Raw genomic sequence first — 14484 nt, 5'->3', positions numbered from 1 at the left:
GGAAGGATGGGTTCCTTGGGTTTAACTTACACTCATTCCCAAACTGAAGAGACTCAGAACACTTGGCATCCCACCCTGGAACGTAGATTCCTGGGTGACGAATTAAAGTGATCAGGGAGCCTTGTGTACAGTCCATCAGGGGAAATCCAGGGTCAGGCATCGCTTAGCAGGAGACCAGATGGAATCAAAGAGATCCCAGGCCAATGTCAAACCAGAAAACACCAAAGTCCTTCAGGAGGGGACTGTGCATACACAGAAGGAAGGTGGACTGGTAGGGCCATCTTCATCTCTGACAAAATCTGATCAATCTAACTGCATGTAATTGGTTTTAATGAAGTGGGGGGGGGGGGCGGGAGGGGGAATCTTAGCCTCGAGGACACCAGCCTGAGCAGAGTCTGCTTCAGGTGCTCTTCTTGCTCCCACAGCACCCCCCACCTCCGCCCCTGCCCTGTCGCAGCAATGTGCATGCCACACCGCCAGGCTTTGGCACCTTAAGGAGCAAAGAGGTTTGAGAACCGGACCATGGATCGAACAATTGCCCGGTTTTACCTGGTAATTTATGCACAATTAATTGAGATATCTTTTATACTTGATGTGTTGCAAAATTAATGCCTAATTTATGTAATTAGTCAATTAACTCTAATTCCAGCATATGTTCCCAATGCCCAGAAGGTGTTCTGTTTCCCAGGTACTTATTTTGATGTCATGAAATGAAGCTAATTAATTTTACATGCATATTAATTTGAGATCTCTTTAGCGGTTCCCTTTGTGCAAGTAATTTTAATATTTGTGTTTCTAACCTTTGGGGGTAGGGTGAGGGAGGTGTAGGTGGTGCAAGGATCACGTGAAGGATTCGGGTAGTCCCTGAAGGTGGCCATCGGACATGGGCCAGGGAATCTCTGGTGGAGGACCCAAGCAGCCACAGAAGCTGAGAGCGCCAGACCTTAGGGGACATTGCTGTCCGGATCTCAAGCAGCGATTCATTTTGTGCTCTCCTTGGTAAAATGTTATTAGCCTGGGGCACAGAAGTTCCTGGGCGTGGTAAAATGTTATTAGCCTGGGGCACAGAAGTTCCTGGGCGTGCTGACCACTGATTCCCTGGCATTTTCAGGGAGAGGGGTGGGGTTGAGGTGTGGTATTTGGACAAATCGCGCCTTCTCTATTCAACCCCAGAGGAAGAGGCTTATTCATTTACTAATTTATTTATCTTAATACTTAAGGACAGAAGTTCTGGCCAATCCAGGAAGGCTGTGAGAGAATGAACTACCCCGTGGTCGCGTGGTCCCGGCTCTTTATCCCAGACGTCTTAACACACCTCCGGTGTCCAGGGCCGGCGCATCTGAGCTCCTCAAAGCTGCTGACTGGAAGGAGAAGGGAGCTGCTCGCCCATGCAAGTTGTCGTGGGTCCTCTCTGGAAGCGGAGTCTAAGCGGGGCGAAAGTTTACTTTCCAAGTTATTGGGTGGCGCATTAAAACTTTTATCCTTTTTGGCCAAATTAATGAGCAATTTAATTAATAAAATCAGAGAGTAGTGTAAGTGCAGCGATAATGAAGTTAAATGAGTGCACAGTAAAATATTCACTAATCCAGTGCATTGCCGAATACCCCCTTAATTCTGCTTAACACTAAAAGGGTTTTGAGCACCATAATGAGATTCCTCTGTCTGCTAATTAATTGACACGCTCCTGAATATTCATACGAGCTAGCACCAATACGTTCCTAATTGCACCGTGGAACAGATCTCAGAGGAAAGTAAACCGCCAAAGACTTAATTAAAATAATGTATTCCAGATCCAGGACAAGATAAGACATTTGCCTTCAGGCGCGCTAAGGAAGTGGCACCTGGTTGGTGGAGGGGAAAGATATCAAACGCCCAAGCCTGGTCTGACCTAGGTGGCCAAGGGAGGGTACACAGTATCAGAAAGCAAGCTCTGGGGGCTGAGTCCCAACCCTGTGGTCAAGGAGGCGTGGCTCCTAGGTGTCTTCCTGCTCTGGCTGCCCTTTGCCCTCCACAGGAGAAAGAGTCGGGTGGTGTAGCCCAAGACCCCATTGCTTTCTCCCTGCCTTTCCCAGACTGGTCCCAGATGCTCTCTGGGAACCGGCACGCGGGAAAACATCTATCTGGAAATTCCTGGAGAAACTTTCTCTCCAGGGGTTGTCGACTCATCAACAATCCCCAATCCCTCAACCAAGTTGCGGTCTGAGTCCGGGGTCGCTGACGCTTCTCTTTGGGAAAAGGCGACAGCTAAGGAAAGATGTCTGGATGGTATGGTGACACTGTCCTTGGTCTCTCTCCCGGGTTCCACTCCGCAAGGAAGCGCTCTGGCCACACTACCCGCAAAGCTACAAGCTACTGGGCGCACGCTCTTTTTTCCCCCGCTTGAGTCCAGCGCGCGTCACATTTGCGCGGATCTTGCTTCCTCGCCGAGTAGGAGAAATAACTAGACCGCGGACCCGCTTTTAGGCTCCAACTCGCAGTCATTTGTACTAGCGAAGTGAAATGACATGCGTTCTTAAGAAGACTCCCCCCACCCCTACTTTTTCGGAAAAAAAAAAAAAACCACCACAGGTTTAAAACTAAAGAGTTTATTTGAAAGCATACAAATGCGTATTTATTATACATATGTAGGCATTAACAATGTAAATTACACCGCCAGCAGTTGCTGGTTGTTTATTCATTAGATCTTTAGAAAATCTACATTGCCTCCAGATAGCTCGATGATAATGTGAAATACACAAGCAGTTTACATAACCGGCTTCTCCACGGAGCTCCGCGCACTGCCACTCCGAGTCATCAACAGGTCGCGCGTGAGAAGACTTGATCAAAGGAAAGCATAAGTTTGCTAACATGGCCAGAGATGTGAGGTCCTTTTAGTAAGCGGTGTAGGACATGGAGGATAACGCCTGGCTAGTCTATTTTACCCCCTAGTGTGGTGCCTAACCCCTCCCCCTTCTTTGCAAAGAAAAAAAAAATCGGTGTATAGAAGATAAGGGACGGAAAGGAGAAGGATAAATCCCCAAGCCCTGGCTATTCGGGAGTGTGTCTTAAAAAAACGATGGACCCAAACTCTTTTGAAGGTGAAAGAAGCTCACAAGGAATGGACAGCTTACCTAACCAAAGGAACGCCACCAGCTCCCCCAATCAAATAGGCGGCGACCGCCATTTAAAAGAAAAATGGCTGCCACTCCACAGAAAATCACTTCTTTAGAATCATAGAACGCTCCATGGTTCTAGATTTATCTAGAGGATGGAGAAGGAACTGTTGGAAAAAAATGATAGCCGCGGCATTAATGCTTACTTTCAAAAAATCTTTCCCAAATAAAAACTTTTAAGTGAAAAATAAAACTAAGCGCAAAGACGTGTGTAGAGGCACTTTGCTTACTTGATTTGCAGGGATCGACGCCTGCCAAAGTCGAAGGGCGAAGGGCGAAGGTCTCCTGAAACAAACTGGTGGGCTGACACTGCCCACTTACCTGCTTCAGCCTACTGCTTAGCTGCTGAGGTGTGCTAGTTTGTGGTGCGCTCAAGGGTCCGGGTAGGAGGTTCGGATTTTTTGTTTTCTGCCCACCCCCATACTCCCCCTGCCCCTGCCTTCCTTCTTTCTTTCTTTTGCAATTAGGCCTGCTGGGTGTGTTAGAGAAAGCACCCCAGGGCTGCTGTCCAGGAAGTGGACAATAGTTTGGTAGGGGAATAGAAAATGGCTTCAAGAGGGGAGAACAGGGAAAGGAGAAAGGAAAAGGAAAAAGGAAAAAGGAAAAGGGGGTACGCAAAAGATAGGCACACTCAGGACATCTAGATCCCAACTGTGACCCACCGCTGAGCGTCTGGAATGTCCAGAGGAGGTGAGGGTAGTGAGATCCCAGAGGGTGCCGTGCCCGGACTTGCAGCTTCTGTGCCAAGATGAGCCCCAGGTGAGTTTCAACGGAGCGGAAGGACTCAGGCCTCCCCCAGGGATGCCAACCTCCAGAGGCCAAGCTGGCCCCTCCAAGCCCCGCCCCCAGCCATTCTTTGCTGGGGGGAGGCCCAGAGGATCAGCGGCTTTCTTTTCTGCCTTTTTCCTTTTCAGCCTTCTTTGTGGGTGGCAGCTCAGCGGGGGATACGTGCACACACACACACACACACACACACACACACACACACGGGGGGGGGGGGGAGGAGAGTAAGATAATGAATGAATAAATGAATAGTTTTAACCTAACCAGGAACGTCGAGAGTTACTCCATCTGAAAGCTGTAGGTTTTTTTTTTTTTTTTTTTTTTTTTAAGAGAGATCCGTTTCTGCTATTAGGAAAACACACTGCACAGGGCCACCCCGTTTAAGCCTTCACCCCAGCCTGAATAAACAAAACAAAGCAGGGTTTTAAGGCTGGCGACCCACAGGTTGCCTGTTTTCAAAACAAATTAAAGAAGATTTGGTATGGTGGGTTCCAATCACAATAAAATAGTATGGGTGCAAAAGATTCCTCATTTCAAAAGTCTGCGGTCCCCCTGATTAATTGTATTCAAGCTTTAAAAGTATTGCAGTCAATCCTCCCCCCCCCACCCCCAATACATTCAAATAATTGAAAAAAAAAGTTTTCCTGTTTAACTGCCTGCAAATTTCTGAAAGTAAAACCAATAAAAACAAAAACTACTTTTGCAACTCTCCCCATAATATTTTAAGAATACAGTGCCTAGCCAGACAGCCTGGTTTAAAAAAAAAAATCTAAGCAAACAAATACTTCCCGACAAAGAGGTTGATTTGAAAAGAGGGTGATTTTTCTACCCTTCCCTCTAGAAGGGGGGAAAAAAACCTTCGCTCCACCCTGCTATTAAACAAAACACAATACCTTTTTCTGGGTGGTACTGCACAGAAGTTGATTCAGTTTTGACAATGTTGTTTAGCTATCATTTGCTATTTTGAATGAATGGAAGCAATCCCCGCTTTTACAACATTTGTTTCCTATTATGGAGAGGTGCAGCAGTTGAGGGCACGCATGTGAAAGTGGCTGTTTGATTCTCTTTTTCATCCCCCTGACCCTGCTTTTGTCCCTCCTCACCCTGGGAATGTCACGCCTGGATACTTCACTTTGAGCTGCTGGAGAAAGTGGCTTTGTTTCTCCCTTTTAGACATACACGAAATTGTTCTCTTTCCCCCGCTGTAAAAGATACTTCACATCGGGACTCGGTTCACAAGTGCAATGCAATTTGGCTTAGTCCAACCTTTGTTCTGCTTGTACAAATGAGCGAACAGTGCACACATTATACAGTTGATCCACTGCTGTCTTAACCCCAGAGTTAGGGGCTGGGAGAAAAAGCAAGCTAATCCCTTCAATACCAAGGTAGCTTTAGCAATATTCCGTCCAATAAAAATAATAGCTTGGAGTTCCGTCTTCGATTTCACACAGTGCAAAGCAAAACTTAAGGGGAGGGGGTTGTCCCCAAACGCAGCAGAAATTCTTCCAGGGATATTTGGCAAATGCTTTTTGGACACACACACACACTGTCAGGTTCGGTGAAGCTCAGATGAAATCTATGCAACTGTTTGTATAGACATTTGATTTGGAAACTAAGATTTTAAGCTGTGGGGTCTCTGAGCAAGCCACAAGCAAAGCGAACACCAAATGGTATTTAGCAAATTGATTCCAAATAGAGGACATTGTGTTGAGCGGGGTGGGGGGGGGGAGCGGTTTTCTCCCCCCACTAAAATTGCTTGCTCCCTGTAAAGAACCATTCTTAGGACTGGGGGTGGTGCAGTAGGAGGAGCGCCCAACTTTAGCTACTATTTGTTTTATGCTTGGGTTAAAGGGAAAACCAGACCTCTGGCACTCTACACCTTGGAGCAGTTACTGGGGATAACTGGGTAAGATGTCCAGGGCGTGGTCGCTCAACTCATTTCCCCTCCTGGCCCAAACAGGGAAGAGTGACACAGCCAGAGGTCTCAGTTTCCTGGTGGGAAAATTTTCTTTGTGGGCACTAAGGGATTGGAGGGACACCCCTTATCTGTTGGGATCTGAGTTTACTGTGGGAGTTGGGCGACTATTGGAGTCTAATCTTTGGAACCAGGGAGACTAAAGTAGTAAATGGAAGGAGCGGGATTGTCAAAGGTTTGACTTCCGCCTTCCTGTTCTGAGTTAAGGTTCTAAGCCCATGTGGCAGTCACCAATGGATGAAATGGTTCGCAAATTCCCTACCAGGCATCTTCCCTGCTACTGTGTAAAAGTGTGCCCCTATGATGACAGAGCCCTGAGGCCGCTGTCAGAGACGTTAGGTTGAAGATTGATACCAGCCACAGTTGGCGGTTGGCACAAGAGCGAACCGTGTGTTGTCAACTCAGTCTTCCTTCCTGAGGCAGGGTCGTCGGGCAGGTTCAAAATCCCACGGAAGTCGCTAGCGAAAAGCGAAGGTGGATGCTTCTTGTGTCTCGCGCGAGTCTCTGGGGCCCTAAAACCTGCAAGGAGTGCTTGCTGTCCGGTCCAAGAGACCCGACAAGCCAATAAGCCTGAGGTCCAGAACTGGAAAGCGAGGCAAAGTCGTGCGGGGAGAGGGTGGTGGTGAATGAGGTGTGTGTTGGGGGGTGGGGGTGGGGTTTACAGTTGCCCAGGACAAACAGCCTGCTACATTCAGCACGGTATTTTTTTTTTTTTTAATTGTCCACTGACAGGCTGAAGAAGTTTGTTTAGTACTGAATACCCCGGGAACAAAATCCTTTTGAAAGGAGAGCTAAGTCGTTTCACGCCACCAAAGTGCGGATTTGGGCAAGAATGACTGATGGGACAAAGAGACGCGGTGCATTAGCGCGGGTTTCTCAGAGCGAGCACGGCGAGCAGTAGCAGCAAATAACTATCCGAGGCGACCAGGAATGGTGGGGCGCGTCATAGAAGACCCTCAAGACCCTTAAAACCTAGCTCCCGCTGCACGCCAGTACTCAGTCCTCCCTGCTGCCCCACTATGAGCCCAAGTCGCCGATAGGCGAACAGTAGGTAGTGCAAGAGAGAAGCGAGGGACAGTGGTAATATAGGAAAGTGGGGGGATAAGCGGGAGAATCTGACTGCAGGACCGCGGGGGCAAAGCCCGGCTCAGCCTTGTCGCTGCAGGTTGCATGTGGTTCACATTCCGAGTAGGGGCGACGGGTATTGTTTTTGGCGTTTGGGAAACTTTCAGAAGCTGCTGGGTATGTTCCTGCCACCTCCCATCCGGTTTGGTAAATATTAACAAACTGGACGTGGTTGTTTTCTGGATTGTGTTTGTTGGGTTGGAGGGAGGGAATGGCTAAGGGGAGGGTTCTCCTCTCCACACACACACACACACACACACACACACCTGCTTAACAACACAAGGAATCAAAATCAATATTGTTTTTGTCACCCCTCTGTCTCCTTTTCACTCCCTCGGCAGCTCGGGTGCCACTGAAGCGAATTGTGGATTTATGGAGGGAAATTAGCATAAATTATTGCAAAATCTGCAGCCGTGTGTGGTCCAGCTTATGGGAAAAGAGGCTCTAGCAAACTTTCAGTAGAGAAAGGTGGTAGGCGGTGGGCTTGACGAGTCGATGAACGGTCCGTGCTGGAGGGGATCACCATTTGGTTGGCACATGGGGTATAATTGACTTGTGTGTGTTTTATATAGTTTTCCCAACAACCCCTTAAGCCCCCCGGTCGGATGTTGCCCCCTCCCACCTCCACCAAGCTTCTATTGGCTTTGGGTTTTGTACAAAAGACTGACGCACTTTTTCAAGATTTCTGGAAAGCATTCAGTCTCTTTATAATACCATCCTTAAAATGCTGTAAACAGCTTGCAACTCCACCCTCCCTCTCTAGGGCTTTGAAGACCTCTGACAGGAACTGAGGTAGAACTTTGCAGCAATGCCCGGGAGTTAAATGTGCCTCTACAGCTCCATTCCCCTCACAAGCAAACTTAAGTGATTAAGTTCTGTTTACTTGATTAACCCTAAACATGGGCAGTGAGCCTCAGCTTCCTTCTCAAAAGTAATGAGACTGAAAATTCGGCAAACATCAATTCCTACATGTAATACTGCATGGACACAGTGGTGACAACTTTCCCCAGGGAAATGAACAAAGATTTATTCCAAGTTAAAGTGATTGTTTTGGGTTTGTCCGTGTCCCCCCCCCCCCCGTGAACGTTTTCACTTTTAGAATTTAGTTAATCTTCTGTTTGCTCTGAGCAGTGATTTCGACAACCACACAAAGACCCCTTTTGCAGGACAACAAAATGTCAATTGTTAAACCTTACGCTATTCCTCACCCAGACCGGGTAGAAAAGTATCTTACTGGTTGCCATTGGGGGTAGGGCTGGGGGGGGGGGAGGTAGGGACGATGGTCTTTTACCATCTGGGATGCAATCACCATAAATATTTTATCCATCTTTGCATTTCGGTATGAACCCCTGCACATGTTTGCTAAAGGGAATCTGTAAAATACTCAAGGGCTTCCAAGCCGGCACCTTTCCACCCAGGAGCAATCCTACCTTGGCTTAAAGCCGCGATTGCTTTAGTGCCTCCGAAGCTCTATCTAGAGCAAGCAAGGCAAGGAACCAGAACTCCATCCCACTTCAAACACCCCTCGGGTTCCCCACCCCTTTGCGCTCCCAGCTCCTCCCACTGCAGGCCCTGGAGCCTAACCCGGGCACGCGCAGAAACACCACCAAACCTTAGTTTGTTGTTGTAGCGCGCGCAGCTCAGTCCAGTAGGGCTGCCTCTGGCCCAAACTGGGCCTAGGGTCCAACTGATTTAATCTTTGGAGAAGGGAGATCCACATATCTGCCCTGTTCTAGCCTTGCCCCCAGAGACGGGTCAATGCTTCTACCCCCACCCCCCTGCTCGCACCTCCTCCCTCCTCCTGGTTATTTTTTCCCCCGAATTAAGAAGGTGACTTGAGTCTTCCCTTCAAGCACTCTGTTAATATTGAAAAACGTGCGCTTGCATCTAAAGCGCAGCAGCCCAGGCGCCAGAGCCATTTCAATATTAATGAAATTGTTTAATCTCCTAAATTCGTCGTGTTTAAGTTACGTTTTGGTGAGTTATTGACCGGCTTCGAAACTGTGGTTAATGAAGTTATGTGAGTAGGGATGTGTGTGTGTGTGTGTGTGTGTGTGTGTGTGTGTGTGTGTGTGTGTGTATGTGTGTGTGTGCGCGCGCTCGGAAGCTGAAAGGTTTTCTTGCTATTCACAGACTAATGCTCTACTGTCACTCAAAGTGTAACAAACGTCACACTACAACTATCAGTCTGCTCCTATGGGGGAGGGGGAGGAAGAAAGAAAAAAGGAAAAAGAGGTTTTCGGAGTTTAAAGACAGTTCTGTTAGGCTGTAGGTATTAAGTATTTAACCTAGTGGCATGGGGTTCTTTTTAAAACCACAAAGGCCCCCGGAAAGCGCTGAAAAGCGTGGAACTCCTGGCTTGTACTCATTGCGTGCAAGCCGAAGGGTTGAGTCGCGGTTTATTCCCTAACAGTTTGATGAAGACGGCGACGACGAAGAAGAAGATGATGATGATAATGATACTAATGATTCATTTAATCCTCACAAGGCAAATATGAACTCGAAGGAGCCCGCTATTCTCTCCAGGCCTGGTGCCACGTGCCCCCCCCCCCCCCAAAAAAAAAACCTCGCTGGTCTCAGCAGGCACTGTTTGTCTTTTCATGGAGTTCTAAACTCTAAAGAAACTATTCCCATGTAAAAAGGGGGAGGGGTCTGCAAAATGCTGACCCGCTAACTTCCAAGAAACCTCAGACTTCGCAAGCACCTGGAAAAAGGAGACCCGGAAGCCATAGCGTACATTGGACAAACTCCCGCCCTCCCCAGGCCCACACGCTGCCTTGCCTCAATTTACCCTGAACGTCCTTGTGCCCATTAAATCTCTGAAAAACGTATTAAAGCAGAACCTAATACATTCATCCATTCTTTTCAAAGAACAAAAAACAAAAAACAAAAACCCCAAACTTACCTTGGCCTGGAGAGATGGCTCAGCCGTTAAAGGCTAGGCTCACAACCAATATATATATATTGAATATATATATATTCAAAACGGACTTATCCACCCAGCTGTCCAAATATATCTATCTATATGCGTCTATTAACTTTACCACCTTTTTAAAGCGACAGACAAATTTCTACCTGCCTCTTGCAGGACTGGGGGTGGGATTGCGAGGTAGGTTTCCATTTGAACAACCCATCCAATCAACCCCGCGCAGTGGCAACCAAAGTAGAAAGGTCGCCCTTCAGGAGAAAGCCTGTGCTATAAGTTAGCTAACAATACAAACCCGACACAAAGCAAAGGAAACAGAATACCCCAGCCGAGCAATTTCCATGTCAAACACCACCGGCGCGGCAGATAGCTCAGAGTGAGTGGTCACCTGCCAGCCGGCTCCGCGCGCTGCTCCGCTCATACCTTCCCATTGCGCACACCGGTAGGCGCTGCCCGCTCCCCGCGGGCGGCAGAGGCTCTTCCCGGTCTCCCAGTCTTCGGCTGGAAGTGATTCCTATTGGCCAAGGTGTCCATGTAAATAGGTGTGAAAGAAACCAGCGCTGGCCAGGCTCTCTCTCCTCTCCCTCAGTCCCCTCCCTCTGCAGCCCCCGCTCCCCCTCCTTTTCCTCCTCCTCCCAAGGCGATTGTCATACGATAGCTAAGAAGTGGCACATTAATGAAGCGCCGCTACAGGGGTCTTTTCTGCTCCTGTCACCGCTTAAAACTATCAGATGGTTCGAGGGTGGACATGGAGGCAGCCACCTAGCTCAGCGGAACCACGAACACCACAGCAGCGTCCTCTGGATCCCTGAGGCGGCGTCTGCCACTGTCCTCACGGGCACTCCGCAGCCGAGTTCGGTCTCCCAGCAGGGCGCACGACCCACGAGCGCGCTGCGCAGCCCGCGGAGAGGAGCTCTACCGGGCTGAGTCCAAGCCTAGCTGGCAGCGAGTCTCACTGCTCCCCGACGCTGCGCTCCGGTCGCGCGCAGGGAGGGACTCGGCCACCAGCCACGCCATCCCGGATGCGGACCGGCAACTTGGAACAACTTTAAGGTGAGCATCTATCTCTCTGTCCCCTCCCCTGAATCCAGGTCCTACCTACTTTCCTGCAAACCTCTCTGCTGCTCTCGGTCTTCCCCTCTCCACTTCCCCTAGCTGAGTCTTACCCAGTTTGGTGCGCAAAGTTGCTGGCACCCGAATCCCCTCTTCCCCACCCCCTATATCTGTGACTCGGCCTGAGTGACCTCGCCAGTGTCTCTGCACCTATGCTGCCCTTCTCCATCACCTCCCCCCTTCTCAGATTCGACCAGTCCTCCGGGCCGCGCGGACCCTGAGCAAGTGGCCAAGCAAGAAGATGCCTCGGCCGGGCCGCAACACGTACAGCGACCAGAAGCCGCCCTACTCATACATCTCGCTGACCGCCATGGCCATCCAGAGCTCTCCGGAGAAGATGCTGCCGCTCAGCGAGATCTACAAGTTCATCATGGACCGCTTCCCCTACTACCGGGAGAACACGCAGCGCTGGCAGAACAGCCTGCGCCACAATCTCTCCTTCAACGATTGCTTCATCAAGATCCCGAGGCGGCCAGACCAGCCGGGCAAGGGCAGCTTCTGGGCGCTGCATCCCAGCTGCGGGGACATGTTCGAGAACGGGAGCTTCCTGCGGCGTCGCAAGCGCTTCAAGGTGCTCAAGTCAGACCACCTGGCGCCCAGCAAGCCGGCGGACGCCGCGCAGTACCTCCAGCAGCAGGCTAAGCTGCGGCTCAGCGCGCTGGCCGCCTCGGGCACGCATCTGCCGCAGATGCCGGCCGCTGCGTACAACCTGGGCGGTGTGGCGCAGCCTTCCGGCTTCAAGCATCCCTTTGCTATCGAGAACATCATCGCTAGGGAGTACAAGATGCCTGGGGGGCTGGCCTTCTCTGCCATGCAGCCGGTTCCGGCTGCCTATCCTCTCCCTAACCAGTTAACTACCATGGGCAGCTCTCTGGGCACTGGATGGCCACATGTGTACGGTTCCGCGGGTATGATCGACTCAGCCACCCCCATCTCCATGACTAGTGGCGACTACAGCGCCTATGGAGTGCCGCTGAAGCCGCTGTGCCACGCCGCGGGCCAGACGTTGCCCGCCATCCCAGTGCCCATCAAGCCCACGCCGGCCGCAGTGCCCGCGCTGCCAGCTCTGCCCGCACCCATCCCCACCCTGCTCTCGAACTCGCCGCCTTCGCTCAGCCCCACCTCCTCGCAGACAGCCACCAGCCAAAGCAGCCCCGCCACCCCTAGCGAGACACTCACCAGCCCGGCCTCCGCCTTGCACTCGGTGGCCGTGCACTGACCCAAGGAAGCTGGGGCTCCGTCTTGGTCCACACCACCCCTCTCAACACTTCCCTGCTCCGGGTCCAGCCCTCCGCGACCTAAAACCGCCACCCCGACTTGCCCATTCTACCTTCTTCAGTCCTCGCTCTTAGAAGAACTTTTGGTTTTGGAACCAGAAGACAAACCACAAACTTGCCGGAAGGCGTGTGAAAGTTGTCTTCGGTCCCTCTAGGGCACCAGAGAAAACAGGGGCTAATCCAAGCCAAGCGGTCCCTCCTGGGACCCTGAAATGCACTCCCATCCAACAGGCAGAACACCCTGACTCCCTCCTGCTCGGAGAAAACAGAAACAAAACAAAACAAAACAAAACAAAACAAAACAAAACAAAACAAAACAAAACAACAAAACTACTCGTCTTCTGAGCTTGGAGAGGCATAGCTCTGGACTCTGCGCAATTTCAAGACCAGAGACACTGCCCGGGAGCAGAAGCCCGCCGAGGCTGCAGCCGCACTAAGAGGGCCGGATCTTCTTAGGTCCTGAAAATCTGTGGCCACAAGACCAACTCACTGATCCTCCAAAGGGATCGCCTCCGCCCATCAGGCCGGGATGGGCGGACCGCTACTTTCCCCGGCTGCGGCTCTGCCTCCCGGGCTTCTAAAGATTTTTTTCCCCTTCTGGGTTTTGTTTCCGGCCAGAAGCTCCCTTAGCTGGGAGTGAGGAGGGAGGCTGCTAAAACTCCGGAGGATGCTTGTCCTACACACAAGCAAAACACAGCTAAAAGTCACCGTTATTGTTTACAAAGCGCGCGGTTTAAAAAAAAATGTAAACAGTGAACTTGAAAATCTGCCAGGCTAGGGGCGAGGGGGTAGAGTCCTCTTTACAATTACCTGTTGTCATGTGAATGTTTGCTCTTCTGGCCAGCTTTGGGGGTGGGAAGGAGGTAGGGGGAGAATGGGGGAAGTTAATTGGGATGTTAACTTTCTTACTATTTAGAGACCTTTTTAGCTATTTATTTTGATGAAAGAGAAAAGAAAGGAAAAGGAAAAAGAAAAGAAAAAAGAAAGAAAGGAACGTAAACTAAGCCCGAGGGAGAAATCCTAGGGCGAGTGGGGAAGTGTGTAGATGAGCCGACTGGGAAGGGGAAGGGGGTGTCAGCAGAGATGTCCTCTGGACAGATCTTTCTGTTAAAAGAACTTTTCCGTGAAGCTAAAGGGCTGCAAAGAGTTGTAAATAGGAATGATTTACACTGTGTAAAATGCACTTTGGTTTGGTATGTTCCTTTTAGCATTCTAGGTAATTGACAGAAAACAAACAAACAAACAAACAAACAAAGAACAACCCAATAGTTGTTCCATTGTGACCTGCTTAATTTAAAAAAGAAATTGTAGTGTTGTTCAAGCTGTGAAAAAAAAATCCCTTTTATTTTTCTTCCTCTCTGCACAGAATTCGCATGGCATTTTAAATATTGATGTCCTTGTTCTCAGCATGCCCATTTTAAGACAGAGTTTTAAAAGGTGTCTACATTAAATTATGACCTAGTCTAAATAATATTTTCTCATTAAAATATGTAAATTCGAATTTCGTTAAGTTTTTGTGTGTTTTTGAAGAGTTGCTACAAGGGACAAAAGGTGGTAGCAACAGTCTCTGCAAACACATGGTTTGGGTATTTTGCCTTTTTCAAATCCTGTTGTGAAAGCAGGGAAACTTCCTATGCACTTGCAGGTGTGGGAGGGATTGTTCTCAGGGGAGCATGAAAGACATTTGTGCACAGGGGGGAGACTTGAGGCCAAGTATTTCAGATGCAAACCCCAGGCACAGGTGCAGCGCTGAAGGAAAGACACTACACAACTGCACTACTTCCTGTGCGGTTTTGTCTGTTCTAAGCATGCCTTCTATGACTTTGCACTTACACACAGGAGGTTCGGAATTTCCCAAGTACTCTCAGGGTGGCTTACTCAGTCCTTATTTTGACGCTTCTGACTTGGAGGAATCCTTCATTCTTTAGATTACTGTAGTTGTTGGCATTTTCTTTCTTTCAGAAATCACCTACAGGTTCACTGTACAGGTCAAGTAACCTGTTCACTTTGCATTGAGTAGATTTTTTTTTTTCCAGCCGTTTCTCTGGGTGGCGGGGAGTTACAGGATGCATTTATTTTTCAAGCCTGCAAATGCATTTTTTTCCAAGTCTTTAAATGGCTGTCTCTAAGTAG

The 14484-nt window shown here is 49.4% G+C and overlaps 1 protein-coding gene and 2 long non-coding RNA genes across 3 annotated transcripts in view; 1 reads left to right on the top strand and 2 right to left on the bottom strand.

The window, feature by feature from the left end:
- B230323A14Rik (RIKEN cDNA B230323A14 gene) overlaps nucleotides 1–10416 on the bottom strand; it is a 69054-nt gene extending 58638 nt beyond the window's left edge. Inside the window, exon 1 of the long non-coding RNA NR_040765.1 lies at nucleotides 10350–10416. This is a non-coding gene — a long non-coding RNA (RIKEN cDNA B230323A14 gene). The remainder of the gene's footprint in view (nucleotides 1–10349) is intronic.
- Gm31530 lies at nucleotides 1431–4146 on the bottom strand. Its single transcript, XR_379586.1, has 3 exons — nucleotides 3383–4146; nucleotides 3111–3259; nucleotides 1431–2816 (listed from the first exon to the last, which is right to left on the bottom strand). It is a non-coding gene; the product is annotated as a predicted gene, 31530 (long non-coding RNA).
- A 205-nt stretch (nucleotides 10417–10621) lies between the features above and the next one.
- Foxb1 (forkhead box B1) lies at nucleotides 10622–13852 on the top strand. The gene is made up of 2 exons (NM_022378.3): nucleotides 10622–11014; nucleotides 11262–13852. The coding sequence occupies exon 2, from the start codon at nucleotides 11316–11318 to the stop codon at nucleotides 12291–12293; it is 978 nt and encodes a 325-aa protein (NP_071773.2). The 5' UTR covers nucleotides 10622–11014; nucleotides 11262–11315; the 3' UTR covers nucleotides 12294–13852.
- The last annotated feature ends 632 nt before the right edge of the window (nucleotides 13853–14484 follow it).

This window comes from Mus musculus, chromosome 9 (genome assembly GCF_000001635.26).
Source record: "Mus musculus strain C57BL/6J chromosome 9, GRCm38.p6 C57BL/6J".
Classification (NCBI taxonomy): Eukaryota; Metazoa; Chordata; class Mammalia; order Rodentia; family Muridae; genus Mus; species Mus musculus.
The sequence above is the reverse complement of the archived record's forward strand: the minus strand, read 5'-3'. Positions and strand labels throughout refer to the sequence as shown.